General features: G+C 45.3%; 1 protein-coding gene across 1 annotated transcript in view; it reads right to left on the bottom strand.

Annotated features, from left to right (window-relative positions):
* The window catches only part of LOC147697160 (ATP-binding cassette sub-family C member 5-like), a 2,119,944-nt gene that overhangs the window by 1,004,329 nt on the left and 1,089,850 nt on the right, over positions 1 to 25,765 (bottom strand). The window contains exon 12 of the mRNA XM_086934231.1: positions 8,943 to 9,067. Coding sequence (XP_086790357.1) covers positions 8,943 to 9,067 — 125 coding nt within the window. The remainder of the gene's footprint in view (positions 1 to 8,942; positions 9,068 to 25,765) is intronic.

The raw sequence follows: 25,765 nt of genomic DNA, 5'->3' as shown, positions 1-25,765 counted from the left end.
ACTTTCTTAAAATGTCTGGCAACAGGATATGTTGCGTCGCTGTGTAAGATGGCCCTAATATGCTGCAAAATCCTGACGTGCACCTGTAGCTTCGTGCTACCCACGTAGCGTAGCCCACAGGTGCACGTCAGGACATATACAGCATATTCAGTCTTGCAAGTGTAATTGCCTGTTATTGGGTTGGAAGTGGTCTTGAAGGGCATATGATATGAGGTCATGTTGCATCCAAATTTGCACGCTCTACACGTAGAACATTTGGTAAAACCTTTCTTAGTAGGCATCCAGGTAGTGACTTTCTTAATCTCAGGGGATACTCTATCCAATCTACTGCCCATAGTGCTGCTCCTTCTGAAGGTGATCACAGGTTTGGCAGCTATCCTAGTTTGTAGGATGTTATCTGTCAGAACTACAGGCCAATGCTTATTTATGATGGACCTGATCTGACGTTCCTCTCTGTTGAACGTAGTGATCAACCTAGGAGTATCTGGTGTCTGAACTAGGCTGTCTGCGCCGGCAGTATTAGGGCATTGTTCCTCTGTGAAAAGACTACTTCTAGGTCTAGTTTTGGCCTTCTCCTCTGCCTCCCTAATTGTTTTGGTAGAGTATCCTCTGTCTTTTAATCTGATTATTAAATCAGATTTGCACTTTTCAAATTGCTCCTCATTGCTGCAAATCCTTTTTATCCTTAGGATTTCTCCATAAGGGATACTAGCAATGAGGTGCTTGGGATGCGAACTGGTTGCGTGCAAGGTGATGTTACCGGAAGTCGCCTTCCTATGCAATGTACTTTCAAGGGTGTTATTATGTACAAAGATCTTAACATCGAGAAATTCAATTTCTTTTCTCTCTATGTGGGAAGTAAATCTTAGATTTAAGTCATTTTTGTTGATCTCATTCACAAACAATGTAGCTTCCTCTTCTGTACCCTCCCACAGAATGAACACATCATCTATATACCGCAGGTAAGATCTGATATGGGTGTTGTATTCCTCTAGAAAGGCGGTCTTAAGGACCTGCTCCTCCCACCAGCCGACATGCAAGCATGCATAGCTGGGGGAGAAGCAGGCCCCCATCGCCACTCCTCTCATTTGTTTGTATAGATCTTTGTCGAACAAGAAATAATTATTGTTCAGACACCAACTGATTAGCTGCAGTAAGATTTTGTTATGCTCATATAATGTGCTGGACCGTGTCTCCAAGAAGTATTTGACTGAAGCAAGCCCCTGCGTGTGGTCTATGGACGTGTATATATATATATATATATATATATATATATATATATATAAAACAAAATAACATTGTAGGGAGCTACTTGCACGGTGAATAGGTGCTTGTGCTGATAGTGAAAGTGCATGCATTAATATATATATATATATGTATATATATATATATATGCTGCAAGAACTCGTCTCAGTTTCTCGAAAACCGACAGCCAGAACAAGCAAAAAGACGAGGTAGACCCAATTCGGTGCTTCTTTTTTATTTTGTTTTAAAGTGCAACCACATCAGCCACTGATATATATAATCCAAGCTGAAATGGTAATGCAATCATTACATTTTGTTCATCTTAATTTTAACAATTGTTTGGACTAGGAAGTTTTCACTGTCCCATAATGATAACCAGCCCAATTGTGTGGAACAGACACATTGTTGCGTGCTATTTGTTCATCTACCGGGATCTTCCTAAGGACAATATGAGGAGACACCCTGCATGGTGAGAGAATATAGTTGCAATCTGTTGTAACTGTATGTGTGATCTTAAGATAAGTGTGAAACCTGGTTTCCATGAAAAAGATGAGTATAAATCCAGTATGTAGACAGTTTGCCACTGGCTTCTGAATTCATCTGATGTTGCTTGCCTACATGAAACATATGAATCTATGACAAAATATCGACTACAAAAATATCTACCTACCAAAATATCGCAACAGAAATATTGATTACATTAATATCGAGATCCTATCTCTAACAAGGTAAGTACAAAAATATCGAAAAAATAATATCGATGTCAAAAATATAGTTTTTTTTAAAATATCATTTTTTTAAATTAAAAACCATAGAATATTAACAAAATAATACTTATAAATGTAATAAACATAGTTAGAAATATATTATAATATTTAAAATTAATAAATAATATAATAAAAACTAATAATAATAAAGATATAATAAATAGTATATCCTTCATTAATAATACCTCTAATAAATTATTTTAATAACTTATAAATAAATGAAAATATAATAAATTACAAATAAATTTATATACATCAAATAATAATATAAATAACAATTAATAAAAATGTAAAACAAATACAAAAAATTAAATACATTTTGGATAGCGTACGGGTAAAAATTACTATTCCCACTCCAGAGAGTGCAACAGTAGGGAAAGTGTTGGATAGAGTAGAGGTAACAATTACTATTCCAACTCCAGAGAGTGCAACAGTAGGGAAAGTGTTGGATAGCGTAGGGGTAAAAATTACTATTCCCACTCCAGAGAGTGCAACAGTAGGGAAAATGTTGGATAGCGTAGGGGTAACAATTACTATTCCAACTCCAGAGAGTGCAACAGTAGGGAAAGTGATGGATAGCGTAGGGGTAACAATTACTATTCCAACTCCAGAGGGTGCAACAGTAGGGAAAGTGTTAGATTGCGTAGGGGTAACAATTACTATTCCAACTCCAGAGAGTGCAACAGTAGGGAAAGTGTTGGCTAGCGTAGGGGCAACAAGTACTATTCCCACTCCAGAGAGTGCAAAAGTAGGGAAAGTGTTGGATAGCGTAGGGGTAATAATTACTATTCCAACTCCAGAGAGTGCAACAGTAGGGAAAGTGTTGGATAGCGTAGGGGTAACAATTACTATTCCAACTCCAGAGGGTGCAACAGTAGGGAAAGTGTTAGATTGCGTAGGGGTAACAATTACTATTCCAACTCCAGAGAGTGCAACAGTAGGGAAAGTGTTGGCTAGCGTAGGGGCAACAAGTACTATTCCCACTCCAGAGAGTGCAAAAGTAGGGAAAGTGTTGGATAGCGTAGGGGTAATAATTACTATTCCAACTCCAGAGAGTGCAACAGTAGGGAAAGTGTTGGATAACGTAAGGGTAAAAATTACTATTCCAACTCTAGAGAGTGCAACAGTAGGGAAAGTGTTGGATAGCGTAGGGATAACAATTACTATTCCCACTCCAGAGAGTGCAACAGTAGGGAAAGTGTTGGATAGCGTAGGGGTAACAATTACTATTCCAACTCCAGAGAGTGCAACAGTAGGGAAAGTGTTGGATAGCGTAGGGGTAACAATTACTATTCCAACTCCAAAGAGTGCAACAGTAGGGAAAGTGTTGGATGGTGTAGGGGTAACAATTACTATTCCAACTCCAGAGAGTGCAACAGTAGGGAAAGTGTTGGATAGCGTAGGGGTAACAATTACTATTCCAACTCCAGAGAGTGCAACAGTAGGGAAAGTGTTGGATAGCGTAGGGGTAAAAATAACATACTTATAAATAAATGTATTTTTTTAAATAATAAAAAACTTAACTATTAAATAAATATAAACCATTTACAAATACCAATACATAATTAATAAAAACATGATTAGCAAAATATATTTAACTAAAACAATTAATAAAAAATACCATAATAACATTTAATTACCAATTAATAATTAAATAACAATTATATAATTAACAAAACAATTAATTACATTTTTTTTTACTTAATTACATTTAAATAACTTCCCACCCTATTCCCCTATAAACCAACAACAGAACATAATTATCAATCAATTAATTAAAATAAATTACCAATTAATTAAAAATATTTAGCAATTAATTAAAATCAATGTATTATTCCTCCTAAGTAATAATTAATTTAACATAATTAAATTACTTCCTACCCTATTCCCCTCTAAACCCACAACCCGCTACAGAACATAATTATCAATTAATCAACTATTTAAAATTAATTACAAATAATTACCAATTAAATAAAATTAATTTATAATGCCTACTAATTCATAATTAATTTAACATAATTCAATTACTTCCCACCCTTTTCCCCTATAAACCCACAACCCGCTACAGAACATAATTATCAGTTAATCAATTATATAAAATTAATTACCAATTAATTAAAAATAATTACCAATAATTAAAATTAATGTATAATTCCTACTAATTAATAATTAATTTAACATAATTCAATTATTTCCCACCCTATTCCCCTATAAACACACAACCCGCTACAGTACTAAAATACAAAATTACATAAAAATAAATTAAAAACATAATAAATACATAATAAAATACACAAAAATAGTTTAAAAATCGATATTAGTAACATCGAAATTATTAACATCGATATTACTAACATCGATATTTAACACTTCGATATTACTAATATCGATATTAAATCTATAGATATTACTTACCTTCTATATTATGTCCCTTTGATATTTAAACTTCGATATTATTGTATATCGATATTTAAATATCGATATTTGGTCTGCATACCGAAACATATATGTATTATCCAAGGATCAACTCTGCCAAATCAGGTAAGTAAAACAAATGAAAGTGGGGTGATAAAACTCACCCCTATGAGGTGCAAAGGATGAATGTCTTCTGTTCAGTCTCCTAATATTACACACCATGTATGCAGGCCCAAAGTGGTTGCCTAGTTAGTTTAAAGGTACATTGTAAATAATGGATTAAACCAGGGGTCTCCAAACCGGTCCTGGAGGGCCGGATCCATGCCCGATTTTTTGGATATCCCCATTGAGATACATGTAGTAATTTTAAAAATCTGGCATGGATCCGGCCATCCAGGACCGGTTTGGAGACCCCTGGATTAAACTGTGTGCAAAGTGATCAGGTTGGAATGGGTAAAAACTTACATGAATTTCTACCCATGGTGTGGAGTTCCTGTCATAAATGTGTTGCATCATTTATGGTTTCTGTTTTTAAAGCATAATAATAAACCAAAGACATTTTTAAAAACTCCGCACAAAAACGAGGCAACAATCGGATTACAGAAGGTCTAGATGGGCCGCGTGGGCTTTTACCTCCTTCCTAGTGCACGTCTACTGAAGAGATAAAGTGCAACCAGGATTCACTCTAAGACACACTGGCATGCACACGGATTGAGGATGATACAAGGTAACATCCTCTAACAAGATGGACGCTTTTCTGCAGTGAGCTAGTGTTCCAGACGAAATGTGAATGAGTCAGTGTATAAAAAGCGAACTGTGTGAAAACCTTGTTCATAATTTCTATAGAGTACCACAAATATTCTGTGCCACACAGCAGGGCTATTCCATAAAAAATACAATATTGAATCTATGGGATACCATCAACCGAACAATTAAGCAATTGCATGACAAGAGTAAGTCACAAGAATAACCCAAAAAAATCTGAAACACAAGTTTCTATGTAGATGCTATACTTTATAAGTTTCAATATTTCTCATATTCATTGAGGTTATTGTCAAATCAAATCAAATAGCATTTGTATAGCACTGTCACCCCTAAGGGTATCTGGGTGCTGAGGATGCTTTGTCTCCACCAAAAAGCCAGGTCTTGAGTTTCCTTCTAAAGTCCGCCGGGGAGAGTGCTGTTTGGAAGTGGAGGGGCATAACGTTCCAAATCTTGGCAGCGATGAAAGAAAAGGAGCGGTCTCCTCTGTGGCTGCAATGGATACTGGGGGTGCGAGAGAGGCAGAGCGCAGGTGTCTTGTGGGCAAGTAGATGTTCAGTTGATGATTAATGTATGATGATGCTTGATCGTGGAGATCTCTGTATGCGTGTTTGAGGATCTTGAACTGGCATATTTCTGGATTGTGAGCCAGTGGAGGTTTCTGAGGTGAGGGGTGATGAGAGTCCATGGGGAGGTTCTGGATGAGTCGGGCTGCAGTGTGCTGTATGGTCTGAAGTCTTTTCTGGAGCTCAATGGAGATTACAGTGTAGAGAGCATTGCAATAGTCGAGGCCGCTGGTGACGAGGGCTTGTGTGATGGTGTTTCTGATGTAAATGGGGATCTATCTTAAGAGTCTGCGGATCATGTAGAGGGTGTGGAAGCAGGAGGAGGCAAATGCGTTGACTTGTCGTTTCCTGGTATGTTGGCTGCCGAGGTTGTGTGCATGTTCTGTTAGTGTGGGATCAGGTCTGAGTTCTGCTGGTCCCATTCAGAGGGGTTTCTTCAGAAGATCATAACTTCAGTTTTGTTGGAGTTCCCATCCATTCTGCCACATTGGTCATGGAACTGCAGAAGTTTGATTTTGGTGTGGGAGGGGTCCTTGGTGAGCAGGAGGATTAGTTGAGTGTCGTCCGTGTAGTAGATTATGTTGAGTCCGTGGGACCCGACGAAATCCGCGAGAGGGTCATCTAGATCTTGAACAGGGTGGGGCTGAGGGATAATCCTTGAGGTATGCCGCAAATTATGTACTTGGGTGCGGAGGTGAAGGGGGGGCAGTCGGATGCTCTGGGTGTGTCCTGAAAGGAAAGAAGTGATCCACTTGAGGGCGTTCTGCTGTATGCCGATGTTGTGAAATCTGTAAATGAGGGTGTGTTAGGAGATGGTGTCGAACGCAGCAGAGAGGCCGAGAAGGATCAGGTCCACAATTTCTCAGAAATCCAGGAGGGTTCTGATGTTGTGTGTAGCGGCGATCAGTGCTGTGGTCGGCATAGAATCCTGATTGTGAGGCGTCAAGTAGATGGTGTTGATCTGGGTACTTGGTGAGCTGTTGGTTGATGGCTTTCTCAAGTACTTAGGCTGGGTATGTGAGCAAGTAGATTGGTCGGTAATGTTTTAGATTGCTGGCGTCTGCATAGGGCTTTTTTAGTAGGGTCTGACTGTTGTGTGTTTCCATAGGTCTGGGAAGGATGCTGTGGAGATGGAGGTGTTGAGAATGATGATGAATTCCGCGCTGATTAGGCTGGCTCCAAGGTTGAAGAGATAGTGGGTGCAGGAGTCGTTGGGCACCCCGAAATGGATGGATGACATGATGGCTGTGGTGGTCTGGGTGGTGAACAGAGACCAGGTAGTTATTGTTTGGCTGGTGTTCGCTGGTTGGTCGAGGTTGTCGAGGCAGAGAGTAGAGTGTTGGGAGTCAAAGGTGTTGTAGATGGTGGCAATCTTGCTGTGGAAGTAATCTGAGAGAGAATCACAGAGTTCTAGGGAGGGGAGATCGCGTTCTCTGTGGCTGTCGGGTTGGAGCATTCTTTGACGATTTTGAAGAGTTCATTAGTGTGCTTGGCTGTGGTGTTGATGATGGCTATGATGGCTGCTCTCTTGGCTTCCTTTATCCGCAGGTTGTACTTGCTGAGGGCTGCTTTGTGGGTGGCTCTGTCCGAGGGGTCCTTGGTGGTGCACTAGCATTTCTCGAGTCGATAACAGTTGCATATCTAAGTGTGGTTCTATGATGAACAGGTCATTATAATGTCTAATGCTGAAGTATACCACATCTACGAGGTGTACCACCTGGCTAGTTCTGAGGCTTTGTTGGTTTTCTCTGGTTTGAGTGTGGCGGCTGTTGACAAATTCGTTGATTCAGGCGGAGAATCTCTGGATAGCCTAGTCAAGGTCTAGGAAAGTTTCAGGTTGTGTGGTGCAGAGGGCTTGTGTCCATAGGGTCACGGTTAACTTGCCCCAGCTGCGGTGGAGGGTGCTGTGGTGCATGGCGATGGGGGCTGGGTGTCAGAGATGGTGAAATGAACAATTCTGTGGTTGGTACAGGTGAGTTCTGTGAGCTGGGTGAATTTGATTCTGTCACTGGAGGTGAAGATGGCATTGAGTGTGTGTCCGGATTTGAGTGTGGTTTTTTTTGACCGGTTGGGTGAGACCGATGTTGTTAAGGTTGTCCAGGAAGACAGTGGGGTCGTCGACATGGAAATTGTGGTCGCCAGGCAGAATGTACTGGGTGGGATTGATGGCAAGGGGAGGAAATAAGGTTGGAGATGGCGTCGCAGAAGGGTGCTCATTGCTGAATTGTTCATTGTGTTCTGCAATTTCAATACATTCCACATATACACTTTAATATTGTAACAAATATATGCGGTCTATTTGTGAAGGATAAATATTTTGGCAAATATTTAAATGTTGTTGGAAATATAACACTGTAACAAACAGTTTGACCTTTATGTGACATTAATCCCCCCTGCCTTCTCGGTTCAGAGATAATCGGAACCCTCTTAAGGCATTCCTACTGTTCGCATCTTGATCATGTGTCATCCTGATGGGGCTCAAACAGCTGTGAATGAAGTAGCGAAGCAAATATAACCACATTTTTCAAAGTAAGCAAAGAGACTTTATATTGACTATGGTGGCACAGATAATATGATTCTGTACAATGAAGGGTTAAAGGGAGGATGGTGCTAATAATTAATGAGTGTCTAAATGGATTAATGCTGAGGTGTGTTGTACTTACTTATGTGGAAATTACTTGTAAGAACTGTGTTTTCTGTTTTGTGTTGTATACTTGATTAAGTACAATACAAGTTAATTAAAAAAGTATTTAACTATAGTCTAACATTAACCTGCAAGGAAAAATAAAAGAAGTCAGCATGGGGGATCTAGCAGTGAGCTATGGAAATATTATTAATTACAAGGAAGAGTTGATGGGGATGAGAATGTCTCTCCAACACTGGAAAGTATGTGCCTGAATTCAGAAAGTGGATGGAGGAGCAGAGAAGACATTATCCTAGGTGTGTTTTTGGGGTTTAATCAGTCTATATCCCACTTTAGATGTAATAGCAGTGAAAATGTTTTCTGCTATTCTCCCATTAAACATCAAATAGGAATTGACTAAGGTTTACTTGCAGCATCAGTGAATATAACTGTTGAAAGAATTTAATAATTACTGAATCATGTGCTGGATCTTCTCATTGTTGGAAAATAAAGACATTAAAACATTCACATTAAGAATTCACTTTGAATGTATTAAAAACTTACTTTTCCTCATCATATAACTCTCCAAACAAGATGTTTTCTCTGAGTGTTGCATTAAAAATCCATGCTTGCTGTGCCACATATGCAAAACTGTCACTAACAGATATAGTTCCCTGCAGTAAATTCATCTGAAAACAAAAGTTAAAAAATATATTAATAGGAAATACAAATATAATCAGCTCAAACAAGATATTTGGCGAGTCAAGGTGCCTTGAAAAGCCAACTTTTTGTAATAGAGTGAAAAACCTAGTTGGTAGGGGGTATTTACATTTTCCTGATGTGGCTCGATATTGTAACACTGCTCCTAATGGCTACTATGACAATGGGATATGACTGTTGTAAGCAATTGGGTTAATAGTTGGGAGGGGTGAAAGCCCCATTCAGATAATAAACATAAGCTTTCTCGGGATGACCCACAAAAGTAAATACACCTGTGCTTAACCCTCTGGTAGCTTGACACAAAGCAGTCAGACTCAACTTAGAGGCAAAGTATTTATGCACCACTCAAACAGTAATCAATCGGGATTAATAGAGCACGGCAAGTCACCCATGAGTGTCTCAAGACATTGGATATGCTAGCTGCTTCACATTTCTCTGTTCATTCAAACAGACAGTTCCTGAGTCCTTTCCTCAATTCCCAGAGCGATGAGACGGTCATAAGCTGCAGGGGCGAGGTCATTCCAAGCTTTGGTTACCAGGTATTTTTATTTATTTTATTTTATTTTAGGAGTTTTATATAGCGCTAGCTGGACCTGAGGGTATCAGAGCGCTCTACAACATGTACAGTTAAGTGCAGTTATGCAGTACAGATATTATGATAGTCCATGGAGGATCGAGCCGGGTATAGCTCAGATACAAGAGCGGGCGGGTATGGAGCGGGTAGGGTGTCGCTCCTTCTGGACGAGCGTCTAATCAGATTCTAAGCCTAACCCGGTCGGGAGACCAAGAGGTTTTCTGGGTCCACGCAAAGTCCACCGTCAAGAGAATACAGAAAGATGGAGAACAATGAGAGGAGCATCCTTGGATCTAATCATTTCGCTCGAGTGCGGTCTAGGTCTTTTGAGCAGGTTCTTGAATTTAGGGAATGAGGGGATCGTTCTGATGTGGGGCGTTACCAGCAAAAGATTTGACTGCAGTGTTTTGCTTGCAAGTTTTCAGAGGGATGAGCAATAGAGTGTTGGAGCTCCTGAGGTTCCTGGACTGGCCGACTCTTTTGAGTTTAGTGGCTAAGTATTCCGATTTGCCTGTGTGTAGGGCTTCATGCGTGAGCCAAGCTGTTCTAAAGCTGGCTCGAAGTTAAGCCATTTAAGTTCCCTAAGTGCAGGAGAGATGTGGTCGAATTTCTTAGTTCCTGTGACCATTCTTGCTGCAGCATTGAAGGTTGTTTTCAGGGGTGCTAGGTGAGATTTTGTTGTTCCAGTCAGGGCTGCCATCCCATAGTCGATTCTGGAGAGCACCAGTGCTTGCGTGGCTTGTTGGAGATCTTTAGGAGGAAGGAAGGGTTTTATTTTGTATAGTAGTTTCAGGTTGAGAAAAGCACTTTTGGCAGATCTCGTAATGCGTTTTTTCAAGTTCAGTTTCGGGTCTAGGGTAAAACCTAGAGATTTTACCGAGTCCGCTGGGGTGAGGGTACCATTGAGGGCATCAATGGCTTTCAGCCATTCTTCAATTTGGGGGTTTTCGTCTCTGTTGGAGATGAGGAGCACTTCCGTTTTCTCTTGATTGAGTTTCAGGTGGTTGATTGTGAGCCAGTGTTGAACCTCCTTGATCGTGGTATTTAATCTTCGGATGTAGTCAATGGAGGTGGTTTCCAGATAGAGTTGCGTATCGTCTGCATATAGGTTGAAAGGGATGTTAGAGTTCCTGAGCAGTGTGGTAAGGGGTTTCATGTAGATGTTGAAAAGCTGGGGGGAGAGCACTGACCCTTGGAGGACACCTCTATTGACTGGTTGGAGGTCGGACTCAAAGTTTTTGATTTTTATTCTTTGTGAGCGGTTGTGAAGAAAAGAGGAGAACCAGTGGAGGACTGTCTATTCAATATCAGCTCTTTTTTGTAGCACCTTGAGGAGCAGAGAGTGATCGACTGTATCGAACGTGGCCGATAAGTCTAGGAGGATGAGAAGGCAGCATTGATCCGAATCCAGTGACTTGTGAAGATGGTCTAGGACATTGATGATTGCCGTTTCGGGGCTGCAGCCTTTTCTGAAGCCAGATTGATGGGGATCTAGGAGATTGATATTGTCCGGGTGATGAGTCAGCTGAGGGAGTACACATCTTTCCAGGATTATTGGACAGAAGGGGTATGAGCGATACAGGTCTAAAGTTGTTCATATCCTCTGTGTTTAGTCCTGGTTTTTTCAGTAGTGGGGTGACTTAGCCTACTTTGAGGCAGTCTGGTACAATTCCAGAGCTCAGAAAGCTGTTAATGCTCTTGCACCATATCGGGGCTAGGGTGGGCTTCAGGTCCTTGGCCAAACGCAGGGGCAGCTGGTTCTTGAGCATCGGATGACGGATTAGCCATGGAGATTAGATTGACTATCCCCGTTTCCTGAACAGGGATGAAGGAGTGCCGTTGTTTTGGAGGGTTCACGGAGGCACCATCCTTAGTTTAGTACGCCTTGCTCTAGGTAGCGGGGGAGAGATTTGCGCCAAGCGAGAGGTCGATCTTGTTGATTTTGTCATTGAAAAAGACGGTGAAGTTGTCGCATTGTTCTTTGGATGCCAGTATTGAAGAAGTGGTAGGCTTAGATGTTTGATTCCTGATGATATTGAAGAGTGCTTTGGGACGATTTTTGGCGGTGTATAGCGAAGAACAGAAGAAAGCTGACTTTTTATTCTTAATGTGCTTTTTGTAATTCCTGCAGGCTTCATTAAGTTGGTCACGATGGAGGGTGGGGGGGATTGTTCCTCCAGATTCTTTCTGAGGCTCTGAGCTGCCTTCTTTCTTCATTGATGTAAGTCGAGAAACATGATCTGGAAAGGATGATCTCGTTTTTTTTTTTATTTCAGGGGGGCAAGGTAGTCCAGGGTGAGCGTCAGATTGACGTTGTAGAGAGAGCCGAGTTCAGCAGTAGAGAGGTGATCAGTCGCGCTGGGGAGGAGAAAGCTAATTATTTCGTCTAGGTCAGACCGAGGGATCTGAGCTGTGTTCCTGACCCATTTGGGGGGGTCCTGATTGGGGAGTTGAGTTTGGACCATTTGGTTGATGTGGAAGAGGATGATGTGGTGGTCTGACCAGTCTACAGGAATGATGTGGTCAAGGGAGATTGCGTTGTTTTCGGTAATGATTGCGTCCAGGGTTGCTCCTCTATGGTGAGTTTCTTCTGAGCAATGATGGGTCAGATTATTTCCCAGCAGGAATTTATTTAAGGAATAAATGAGCGGGTTTTGAGTTTCATTCCATCTGAGATTGAGGTAGCCAAGAATTATGTTGTTAGAGTTGCTGAGTGCGCAGTGGGCAATCAGGTCGGAAAGGTGTTCCCCGAATTCATTGGAGTTGCCTGGAGGGTGGTATAGGAGATGACAGAGTAATGGCGTTTTAGCGCATGTCTTGATGTTGACTGAGAGGCATTCAAAGGAGCTATACACGCAAGAGGTAATTTCCGTGATGGAGATGTTACTCTTGTGAATAATTGCTATGCCCCGTCCTTATGAACTTGTCTATCTTTGTTGATCAAAGTGAATCCGGGAGGTATCAACATGTCCATAATAGGGTAAGAGAGATTGTTTAGCCAGGTCTCCGTTATGAAAGCTATGTCTAAGTCATGGGAGAGGATGGCTTCTGCTAGTTCTGATGCATGCTTATGGGCCGATCTACAGTTTATGAGCATGCATTTAATGGGTGGGCCTTCTTCGTTCTTGATCTTGGAAGGTTGGGCTCTGGGTAGGGAGGTTAGGTGCGCTGGGGCTCCGGGGACTCTTGGCGGGGGATCGTCCCTTCCAACTCCAGTAATTACTTGGATCTTAGCTTTGGGGGAGGGGTTCCAAGGGGGGGTCATAGGTTGAGACGGGAAGTGCCGCTTTCTGGGGGGGAAAGTATGGATTTGGTGGAGGAGTTCCCCGGGGGACATAGGATGAGGCCAGAAGTGTCGCTTCCTGAGGGGAAAGTGTGAGTTTTGCTCTTCTGGGTCTATCTGAGCGGATCTCGTTCCCGAATTGTTGGTCGAGGGTCCAGAACTGAGGGGGGCATGATGTCCACAGGGGGATGTTATCTTACTCCTTCTGGGTTGGGAGGTGATTGGCAGGGCGGCCGAATGTTGGGTGGGCTTTCGGATTGTGGCCAGGGTGGAAAGGGTTTCGTTCAAGCCTCGTATCAAGATTTCGAGCTGGGATTCGAGTAGGTTGAGGTGATGCATAAAGTTTTCCGAGGTGAGAGGGAGGGAGGCAGGAGTATCAATACCTGAGGAGGGGAGGAGTGGGTTCCGGTCAGGTTGGTTAATGGGGGAGGAGCGTCCCGGATTGTTTCTGGGAGGGCTCCTGGGTAGGGGGAGTATTGGCTCGGGTTGAAAGTCGCGTCTCGGTTGGGCCGAGGGTGGGGGTGTGAGGAGGCTGATCTTGTGGGTAGCTCTCCTCTCTGGATGGCGAGTTGGGATAGGAGGGGCGGCAGGGTTGGATGGTGCGGTTGTCAGAGAGGGTGGGATGCCTAGTAAGAGGGGTAGAGAGGAGGAATGAGTCACTGGAGGGCAGGGGGGGATCGCTGAGGGTGCACATGAGGGGTCCGTTCCCTCCTTTGTTGGGGGAGGCTCTTTGGGGGAAGGGGAGGGGTCGGGCCAAGTCGTGACTTCAGCACAGGTGCTTTTTTTTTAGCGCGAGGAAAAGGGTGTTGAAGACCTCTAGGTTATCGCTCTTAGACTGTATGAAGACAGTGCCGTTTTCATAGATGGTTATGGAGATATTACCGCTTAGGGACTGGTCGTTCGGGAGTGAGGTAGTCAATTTGCGGCTATGGGCTGTGATGGTGGTTTTGGAGACGAGAAGATGCGTGTTGAGGATGATGGACCAGTAGTCAGGTCTTACAGTGTGGAAGATGAAGTCCATTTTTAACTGCCCTCTAGAGGAGCAGTGGTAAGTGTCTATGACTAGAGACTCAGGGTGTTGCCTGATCAGTCTATGTTTGAGATGCCTTTTCGCTTTACTAGAGAGGCTAGGGGGGAAAGAGATTGCAAATGAGTTTAGTCCGTAGGGTATCAGGTAATTAGAGGATGGGGGCAGGCAGCCTTTAGGGTGGCCGGTGGCATCTTATCTAGGTTGATGATGAGGTTAGTAAGGAAGCGTGTTTAAGCTTGTATGGAGTAGGGGGAGTGCCGTGTGGAGGAGAGCTAGTTGTCAAACAGGCTCGTTGGTGTGGAGTACGGAGGGTGCCGAGCGGAGGAGAGACGGCTATCTGGTAGGTTGGATGGGTGGGTAAGCTTGAAGACTAGTCACTTGTGCGGAGGGGGGCTACTTGCTAGGTGAGCAGAGGAAGGTGACCCTTGGTGTGGCCTTACCGTGTGGTCGGTGCACCTGTGATTTGGTATGGCGGTGGGATGTGGACTTGAGCTCCGGGAGGGTGTGATTAGCGGAGTGACCGGGGGGAGCCTATCCTACTGTGGGTCCAAGGCCGCATTGGAGTGGTATTGGGTTGGAGCTCTCTTGAGACCAGACCAGGTTAGGGTCCTGGTAGACAGTTTGGGGCCTAGCACCTCGGGGTTGTCACCACTGACCTTAGGGATTCTTGGTGTGGAGGTCTCAGAGGATGCCAGAGGCCTTCTTTAGGTATTAATGCTGGGTCCTCTTTGAGTGGGTTAAGAGGCTTCTGTTGTGCAGTTGGTTAAGTTGTGTCTAGTGGCTCAGCTGTAAAAAACTGCAAAAAACACAGTTGATGGACAGAATGTAGAACAATGTCATACATTCACCACAGTACAAGGATCTGGGCCTAAATCCATCATTTTTTTGCACTCCACACCACCCTGGGTTAGACACTGGCTATATGCAAATCAGCTCTGACCCTGTGCCTCATGGGAACAGTCCAGTCCGAACTACCAAGCCATGTCTTTCCCAGACCGGAATCAAGCATCCAAGGACGCGTTTCTGGCTATCAGCCTTCTTCAGCCTGGATAGCTTGACTCCAGTGGTGTGGAGAGCCTGGGACCCACGTCTGAGTATACCCAGCTCACTCGGGGTGAAAATTGCAAAAAACACAGTTGATGGACAGAATGTAGAACAATGTCATACATTCACCCCAGTACAAGAATCTGGGCCTAAATCCATCGTTTTTTTGCACTCCACACCACCCTGGGTTAGACACTGGCTATATGCAAATCAGCTCTGACCCTGTGCCTCATGGGAACAGTCCAGTCCGAACTACCAAGCCATGTCTTTCCCAGACCGGAATCAAGCATCCAAGGACCGGTTTCTGGCTATCAGCCTTCTTCAGCCTGGATAGCTTGACTCCAGTGGTGTGGAGAGCCTGGGACTCACGTCTGAGTATGCCCAGCACACTCGGGGTAAAAATTGCAAAAAACACAGTTGATGGACAGAATGTAGAACAATGTCATACATTCACCCCAGTACAAGGATCTGGGCCTAAATCCATCGTTTTTTTGCACTCCACACCACCCTGGGTTAGACACTGGCTATATGCAAATCAGCTCTGACCCTGTGGCTCAGCTGTGTCTTGTGGCTCTGCTCCCGCCTCAGGCCATCATAATAAGCGGTTGTGGCCTCAGATGCCCCACTTTGCGATGGCTGAGGGCTCGAGGTAGAACGGAATCGACCTGTGGGCTTATGGTGAGCCTCTATCTCTCATTACTCTTATAGTTGGCTGTCAATTTTGGTGCAAGCATCACAGGTTCCTACCTTGTTGGGACCTAGAGCTCCTCACTTTCTACTGCCAGAGAGCTTGTGGTAGCACTGGGTCATCCTATGTGCTTAGAGTAGGCCTCTTTCTATTGCTGCTCTCTGAGGTGGCGGCCATTTGTAGGTCAGGCCTCTCGGGATCCTGACTTGTGGGGTCCTAGAGCTCCTTGCCTGTCGCATGACGATTTAACTTTAATGAGGGTCTGAAATGTCAGGCTACTACTAAATGGTGGATTTCCCGGTGTCCGGTGACGTTGCTGGTCTTCTCGTGGCAGGAACCATCGATCGTTCCCTAGCGGGCGGCCATTTCAGAGTCAGGCACTGTTGCTGGGGAGGAACGAGTCAGAGCACTGGCACTGCAATCCGGTGAGTCTCTCTTCTTAGTACCGGAGCGGAGGTCGCCTCGTCGATGTTGAGGCTCCGGAGAACACCAGCCTGCCTCCCCGGGGCGCTCCGCGCACGTTGCTGAATTCGGGACCCTCTCGTCACCTCCTTCGTTTCCCAGATTTATGGCTCCTCTCCCGCAGACCACCTTGGGCTCTACCGCAGTCCGGTGAGTGGAGCAGAATTGTGCCGTTCTTTCGAGGGCTTGGGGGGGTCGCTCCGGTCGGGATTTGCACTGTTGTGATCCCGGACCAGGAGCTCAGCCCGGCAGCTCTTTCCCTGTTGGCTCGATGGATTGGGGGCTGTCTGCAAGGAAGATGGAGGCAATCGCAGGTATCTGGTCAGATGGTGAAGAGTCATTAATTTGTTGATGTATGTTGGTCCTTAATTGTGCAGGGCTTTGTTGGCGCAGGGAAATATCACGGTTCCAATCCTTGCCAATAGGTGATCGTGATTCCATGGGAGCAAAGAAGGAACTCTACGCCCCCAAAAGACAGCACCAATCTGAGGATTACTTCACCTCAAGACCAGTAGACTCTCTAGTGGGAGAGAAGAGACAAGAAAAATGGGACCACTCTGGGTTTTTGGGGAGGGGGGGGCTGGGGGGAGGCACAGGACAGGATACACAGTCTACGATTCGTCATGGAACATAAAATGTCCAAGTCTGCAGTCACAAGGAAAACAACTATTAATCTACACAGACTAAAGCCCAAAACACTAAAGACAAGCTTTGCTTTATATTATATAAGCGTTCTTTGTGTACATTTATCAACTCACCTTAGGTCAATCTTCTCAGTTGACAGGTAAAAATAAACACTCCATAGATGCTGCGAAACGCCCGCTATAAGGTAGCAAAGTACAATTGTCTCTTCATGAAAATAACAACAAAATGGATAATGACGTCTTCGTCAGTGCACTGACCTTTGAATTGTAGGTCATGTAACTTGCCAAACTTAAAAAAGAAATCAAGCCTCCGATTCAAAAACAGAAACGGGCTTCGTAGAAGCTAAAAAGTAAATGCAGAAAACAGGATGCGAAGGAACGATACCACTCGGGGTAGTACAAAGCAACAGGAGGATGCAGGTAAAGCGGACGGCCAAGCGCAGTGTTCCGAGCCTCCGGATCTTATCCGCTCATGCAGATTTAGAGAAACTCGATACCGAGGGGGCAGTTCAGTAATGCAGGACCGCAAGGAAATTCTGCGCGGGGAAACATGACTGGGGCTCATCACACGAAACTCAATCCGTCAAGGAAACCGACGACGAAGGAGACGTGATCAAGGTCCGATTCAGAAGTAAGCCAAGCAACACTCAGATCTTCCAGCCCTCCTTTATTTTCTTACTTTGCCTCAGCTGATTCTATAACAGCCAATGAGATTACACAAAGAAGACAACTCCAGGTCCTGCCTAGATCTATAGTGTCAAGGTGAATTCTGGGTACTATAGTTTATACCCAAGGGTACAAGAGACTCGTTGTGTAACAATCACGAGCCAGTGTAGCTTGTTGAGGTGCGAGTGATCTGAGCGCATTGTGGGAGGTAGAGGATGAGTTTTGCCGCTACGTTTTGTATTGTCTGTTGTCTCTACAGTAGGCGCAGTGATTTCCCACATAGAGAGTGTTCCCTTAGTCCAGCCTGCTGGTGACAAAGACTTGAGTGACGGTCCTTCTGCTGTTGACTGGGAGCCACCAGAAAATATTAAGGAGCATGAATAGGGAGTGGAAGCAGGTGGACAAGACTAGCTTTACCTGTTTCTGCATAGATAGCTAGCTGTCCAAGATGTTGCCGAGGGTGGGGACGTGGCCTGTCGGAGCGGGGATAGGGTCAAGTTGTTTTTTTTTTTTTTTATTCTTTATTTTTCAGTTTTATACATTCATGGTCAAAATGTAAAACACACAGCAGTACACAGTGCAGGCGCACACATAAACAAATGCAATGCAGTATAAATTATATGTTACCACCCATGACGACAGTAGACAATGGAATAGGGGGATAAGTTAAGTCACAACACCAATTAACCCGCAGGGCCCTCATAGCATCCAGAATGGTCCACCCTCCCCATCAGACCCCGGCTCAAACAGTATTGATATACTAGTGTCACACAGAAAAACAATCGGAACATGGGGGCTCACTGCCACCCCACGCTCCTAGCCGACCCCTTCAGGAACAATACCATTAGCAATCAGAGTGTCTGCCTTATTGCGTTTGTTGGTGATGTATGCTTTTTACGGTCCCCAAATATCCACAGGACGCGAGGAGCTGGGCACTAATGTCGCGTATTCCTCGCAATTTACATTGCAAAATGCTAAACTGCGAAGCCATGACTGCAGGGAAGGGACCCTTCTGCTACCCCATAATAATGCCACCTCGCGTTTGGCCAACAGAAAACGAAGTGCAGCAAGTTTCCTGACCTTCTTGGGGAAATTAACCATATATCCCAACAGTGCAATCTCAGGAGTGGGGATCAATGTCATGGAGATTATGTCCCCCAGCGTGCCATGCACCAGTAACCCTGTATCTTTGGAGAGGTCCAGGAGAGATGTGCAAAGTCAGCAAATGTAGCTGAACATTTCTGGCATTGGTGGGGTCTAGCGGGGTCTATCTTGTGGGATCATGCTGGGGTGTGGTACATTCTGTGGAGAAACTTGAATTGGAGCAGCTTATGCCTATTATTCAGGGACACCTCCCTCGTTACCCTGCAGCACTGTTCCCATTGGTCATCTGTGATAGGCCTACCTAAATCAATCTCCCATGCTGTGCGAGTTTTAGCGTCAGAGAACGGCCGGGACATCACACATTGTTTGTACAATTTTGAGATCATATGCGCGCCTGTTGGACACTCTATAATTAAGGTCAATGGTGGGGCCGGTTCAGGAGCAACCGGAAATAAAGGGAAGGTGGCACGCAACATGGAATACATACGTTTCATTACAAAGGCATCCATAAAGGAGCAGTCACTAAACCGAGCTTCCTCTGAAACCGAGAAAACATGATCATATGGGAACAGGTCACCAATCATGTGGATCTGAAATGTCTCCAATGTGCGCTGAACCAGAACCTCGCCAGTTATGGGGAGCAGTGAAGGGTTTGGTAGTGGCAACGCCGGGGAGTACAACTGGACTAAGCCCAACAGCCGACGCAGCTTGTCCCATGCCCAGCAAGTGGTAGATACAGTCTGAATGTCCTGAGGGTCTCTTGGGATACCTTTGTGTAAAATGGCAGACACTTGCTGCAGGAGTACTAAATCGGCTTCCGGTTTCAAATAGGGGACACATGCGACTGGGTGATACCAGGCATAAGCATAGCAACATTGTGCGGCCAAGTAATATAAATACATGTCCGGAACCCCAAAGCCTCCTCGCTCATACGGCAGGGTCAAGGTCTGCCAGTTCACACGCGGCCTCTTGTCTCCCCAAACTAGGAACAGGAATATTGTTAAAGAAGTACAGAAACCGTGGGAGGATTACCATTTTAATAATGGGCACTCTACCAGCCATCGACAAAGGCAGCCCCAACCTTCTCTCCACCTGCGATTCCAGTGAACTAATTGCCCGGCCATAGTTTAGCCTGATAATAGTGGCAGTGTCTAGATGTATATAAACTCTGAGATACTTGATTGCATCTTGTCACCCCTCAAGCAGGAATTCGCATTCCCATTAAGTCGTGCTGGTACTCAACGGGAAAATAACAGATTTGTGCCAATTAACACTGAGACCGGAGAACCTGCCATATCGAATAATTTGCCGGATAAGGGGTTCAAGGTTAAGCTGGGGCAATCTGACGTATAAGATTGTATCATCGGCATACAGGGACACCAAAAGAGGGCCCGTATGAAACTGTAAGCCTTGTTGCAAGTGTTCTCTTGAAAATGCCGGACTAGTGGGTCATTGCCAAAAGGAACAGGAATGGGAACAGGGGGCAACCCTGCTGCGTGCCACGAGATAGACAAAAAGGCTCGGAGATAGTACCATTCAGGCGTAATCGAGCTCTGGGTTCAGTGTACAACCGAGCAACCGTAGAGACAAAACACTCGAGTATACCCATACGACGCATTACAGACAGAAAAAAGGGCCACTCAAGGGAATCAAACGCCTTCTCTGCATCAAGGAGCACCGCAGCGGCCGGTGTGTTAGATCAATTCTATGCAACACCGTAAACAAGGTCTGCAAGTTGAGTGAGGTGGACCTGCGAGGGACGAAACCAGACTGGGCCGCAGAAATTATGTATTCCATTAATAAAGACAACCGGATTGCGATCATCTTCGCCAGTATCTTATAATCGAGATTTAGCAGGGACGACGGCCGGTATGAGCCACAGATCTTGGGGTCCTTACCCGGTTTTGGGAGAAGGATGATGACCGCTTCTCTGAACGTTGGAGGGAGGATACCCACTTCTAGCGCTTCAGCATACACCTCTATCATTCTCAGAACCAATATACCTTTATACGCTTTGTAAAAATCTGCGGAGAACCCGTCCAGACGGGGCGCTGAGAAGCCCTGCAATGCATCTATTGCCTCAATAATGCTCTCCTGGGATATGGGGATGGCTAGGAAATCTTGCATATGCCGCTCCAGGAATACCAGCGCGATTTCTATGAGGTACTCCTCTTGTTCGCGAAGGTTCCCGGTGACTCTGGAGGTGAATAAAGTTTTAAAATAGGAAAGAAACGTGTCTATTCAATATTTTGAGTATCTCCCTCCGGGTTATTTGTAACCAGCGATATGTGATATCGGCCCCTTTTGGTATATTCAATATTTTGAGCATCTCCTACCGGTTTATTTGTATTCAGCGATATGTGATATCGGCCCTTCCTATGCATGCTGTCCAGCTCGATTTGGATATCAGTGAGATCAGTTAGGATGTATAGAGTTGTTTGGTCAGAGTCATATCGGGTTATGTTTACAACTACCCTGTGTGGTTCTATTTTGTTGCGTTGGATCTTGGCCCTTATTCTACATAGGTAGTGGTGCATAATGCATTTTGCTTTCTTGGGGGCTACTTTTTTGGACTTGTAAAGCCTGTCTGCCCCTGCCCCATGTGGGATAAATGAACAGACAAAACATGGCCTGGCTGGTGGTCATGTGCTGGTACCATGTGTTTTGCAAAAGGGTGCTGTGCATTGGATGTTGGATGCTGGTGTTCTGTTTGGTGTAATTATAGGTAATCAATGAGAGATCCCTATGAAGGCACTTTAGTTCCCTTTCAGTACATTTCTTTGGACTTGCCAGTTTCTCAGTAGTACTCAAGTGGGGACTATCCCTAGTAGGCAGATCGTACATAACCATATAAATATACATAACTTGTGTTGCAACACTACAATTCTAGATATTGGTCCCCTGGGAGTTGTCTTTGCTCTTATGATAGCTATGTTCCTTCTGACCAGGTCATTAAAATTCACAGTTTGAGTTCATGGAGGCTATGTTGTGGAAAGGTTCATCCGCACATCGGAGAGGTGAACCACACACTTTTTCCCTCAGTGGGTGTTGAAGAGACCACCCGGTAGGGCCCCTTGAACTTAGCCTCCTTTCATTTTCTCAATAAGTTCCGAACGTACATCTGTTGTCCATGGATGAGGTGTTAGATATGGCAGCTTGGTATTGGTGCACTTAGATGTTTTGTGGCTGACTTGTTTGGAGCCCAGACATGGGTCCCGAGCTCACTGTGCCACTGGAAGCAAGCTATCCTGGCTGATGAGGGATAAACTGGGGTGGCATGGCGAGCAAAAGAATGATGGATCTCTTGAATGGGGGTGAATGTTTTGATTTGTTCTGCATTCTATCCAACAATTTTGTGTCTTTTGTTTGGACAAGAACCTAGCAGTTTTTTGTTAATTCCGAAAGATATACTTGGAGTTTGTCTCCCAAAGCTTTGGAGCTCGCCTTGCTATTTAATATGGTCCTAGTTGTTGAGATGGGCGTCCCCATCAGTCTACCAGTCGCAGTCTGGTGTTGTGTGAGTTGGTGATCGCTGTTAGGTGTGTTTCTCAGCACAAACAAGGCTTGGGGTAGACAGTGTGGCCATATCTTCTTGAGGGTGGCACAAATTTGACTTATTTTATGTTTTGTAACAAACTGTTGAGCCTTTCCACAATCCCATTACTTTGGGGATATTAGCTGATGTTAATTTATGAGTGATTCCTAGCAGGGTACAGTTGTTGTCGAACATGGTGTTGATTAAGTGTTTCCCACTATCTGCTTCGGGCATCCCCCACCTGGGTATTACATTGCTCACCAGGAAGTTTGCTGCTGCTTAGGCATCACAATGCATGCAAGGGCCTGCCTCGATCCATCTAGGAACATAGATCGATCATGTCAACGGAGTCGATGTGTAGTGCCTTAAAAGGTCCCATGGGGCGAGGGATGGGTGAAGCTATGACCTTGAGTGTGGGTTAAGGTGAGTACAACTGACAAACTGCACTCATTTAAGTACATCACTACTACTTCCACAACAACAAGGATAAACCAGTCTAGATGAAGTTCCGCCAACATATTTTCTTTTGCAGTGTGTGCTGGAAGGTGCAATTGGGGCAGCGCTATGTTTACTAAGCTCTGGGGCATGATTGTTTTTTCCGTGGGTATGTGTCGACATATGAAGTTGTGTGCTGTCTCTGTGTAGCCCCTGGATTCCCATAATCCTTTCTCATGTGATAAGGCTGTTTCTTGAAACTACCTCAGATATAATGTTGCTGTCTCTGTGTATGGTCTGTCCTGAGTGGATGTGGTCTCTGCTACAAGCTGTATGGGGAGTACGAATGTCTCCCTGACCACTCCGGAAGCTTCCTTCTTTGCCATACAGTTGGCTAGTGTATTTCCCAGTGATATAAAGTCCTTATCCCCAGTATGCATGACACACTCTACTATGGCTACGTATTTAGGTAGGGTCAATGCATTAATGGAAGAGTTACTTACCTTGGGTAACGATATATCTGTAGAGACACAGTGTAGCCACAGATTTCTTAACTTAGAAAATCTCCCCAGGCATCAGACTGGATCCGGAAAATCTTTTATTTTCCAGCAATACCTCTGCACGCAGGGAGGCGGCGTTGCCCGGCTTCGTCCTGACGTCTTACATAGAAGTGACGTCAATGGAGCCATATAAGTTTCCCACAGGAACAGTATGTATTAAAAAAAAAAAAATCACTGAAAAAGCACCCAGCCTCCGGAGTGGCAGCTCCACACATAAGTAGCACAGGATGAAAAACATGAGAAGGTAGTAAAAAGTATAGACCTGAACCACCTTAAAACGTGGATAGAGTGGAGTGCCAAAGGGCTCGAAAGCTGCCAAAGGAAGGTGCGAAAGCAAACCACCAACTAAACACTAGGACAGAGGGGAGTCCGAACGGCCCCACGTAGAACAACACACCCTACCCCAAAGTGAGGTGCGAGAGCACACCCCTGGAAGACCAAGGCCACCAGAAAGAGGGAGGCTAGGTGAAAGACACCATCTGAAAAGGTCTTTGCAGGGTGGGGAGGATGGGCGGGCATTAAGGAATCTGCAGCTAGACTGTGTCTCTACCAGAGATATTGTTACCGAAGGTAAGTAACTCTTCCATCTGATAGAGACATCTAGCCGCAGATTCCTTAACTTAGAATATATATCAAAGCCATACCCCATAGGAGGAGGGTCTGCTAAACAACCACCAAGTTCCAGGAGAACATATTCGTCAAGAGGCTGACGAAAAAACGGCAGGAACCGCAAAGCCAGGACAACAGGCATCAGACCCATGACCCAACTTAAGGAGCATGAACAAGGGATGGTAAAGGCACCAAATCCGACGAGGGACGGTGTGAGACCTCTCTCGCCCAGACAAAGACAAAAGGAAAAACAGAACTAGAAAGTTCTGTGCCAACATAAGAAACAATGCAGCGAGACCTTCAAAGAAGGATCCAGGCATCGGTCTCTATAGCCCAAGAGGAACGAAGTACCAAGGGTCAAAACAACATAACAACGGTAGAGCATAACTCCTGAGCACACACCACAGTGGAAGCCACAAGAAACAGGACAGTCGGGAGACTGTCCGCCCAAGAACCGGAGCCGCAGCATGAGGCCCGTGGGTGGAAGAAAAAACACTCTTGATACAAGCTCGAAGGCAGAATCTCAAAAGAAAGGTAAACACAGTTGAACCAGCTGCACCAAAATAAATAAACAACACGGCTGAGCAGCCACACAACGCAGAACATCTGCGGACCACGACGGGGAACAGAAAAGACATACATATACAGGAGGTGCCTGACCGCCGAATCAGCATGGGCGTCAAAAAGAGTGACCCCATTAAATGGTATATCTTTTTAAGCCGATCCTGAACATGCTCTGGGAAAAAACGCCAGCCAGCAACCATGCGTGGTCGCGTATGGCAACCGACCTGGCCATAGTACTACCCATAGTGTCCGTGGTGTCCATACCGAATTGAAAAGTGCGCCATATCATGGCCATCACTGATTAGGCAGCCTAGATCGCCACGAGAGATGGGCAAATGTAACCCGAGCAAATACGCACAACGTGTTGAGGGACCGGAGTCCCAAGCTGGCGGATGCAAACACATCGTGGCCATATGGCTCCAACCACCGAGACTCCCGAGTGGGAGGATGCAACGGAACAGGAGTCACATAGAGAGCTGCCTGAAGCAGAAGTCCTCCAGCTCCAGGATGGAGGGTCAAACAGACGGGGTCAGTGGGATCCACGTGGTCCCTCGAGGGGAGCAGTGCCCAGGTTCGAGAAGGATGTCAAACAATGACTCCGCAAAAGGTAACAACCTTTCCATATTTCCTGTACCCTGGTGGAGAATATCCAGCAAAAGCTCAGACGGACTAGAGACTGAGGGCGGCCCCATCCTTAAAATGTCTGCAGCCCTGCTAACAGTCCTGACGAATGTCCACTAGCCTCTGTGGCCCTGTGGGGTGGTGAAAGCAAGTCATCAGTAGGTGATGGAGGCAAGCAAAACCAGCCACTTAATAGAGGCTCAGCAGCAGGATGAGTAGGCAAATGCTCCACTGGCGACTGCCCTGGAGGGCAGAGAAATGACACAGGGGGAGGTGAACCCACCTGGACCACATCCTCCAACAGTAAATCTGGAGACAGTACCGGCATCGAGTCGACGCCGAGCCGGCGTCGGAGACCTTTGAAAAGGCCCCGAATGGCAGAGTGGAGCAATCGGCAGCGATGTCCGAAAAGGCCTTGACCGCCCGAGTCGAGCTGGCGACCTCCGAAAAGTTCTCGACCCCTCGGGTGGAGCCAGCGTCGGCGCCCTTCGAAGAGGCCTCGACTCCTCGAGTCAAGCCGGCGTCGGCGACCTCCGATAAGGCCTCGACTCCTCGTCACCATAGGCTAGCTGTTGACTGGTTTCACAAAACCTCCCCTGACTCCCTCTGCCTGGTGGTGGTAGGTACGTGACTCAGGGCAAGTGGACTGCTCCTCAGAAGTTCAAAACTCTCACTTTCTGTGGAGATTTGAGTAGGCTGTACAGCAGGAGGAGCCGTCACAGCCTCCAGGGCACAGACTGCACAGTAGTGGCACCCTGAGTGTTCAGCCTGATAAGCAATATCATTTATACCAAAACCATAAGCACAACTCAGACTTCGGCCCTGAAGTATGCTGAGTCATCATGTGT

Source organism: Lissotriton vulgaris, chromosome 8 (assembly GCF_964263255.1).
Source record: "Lissotriton vulgaris chromosome 8, aLisVul1.2, whole genome shotgun sequence".
Classification (NCBI taxonomy): Eukaryota; Metazoa; Chordata; class Amphibia; order Caudata; family Salamandridae; genus Lissotriton; species Lissotriton vulgaris.
The sequence above is the reverse complement of the archived record's forward strand: the minus strand, read 5'-3'. Positions and strand labels throughout refer to the sequence as shown.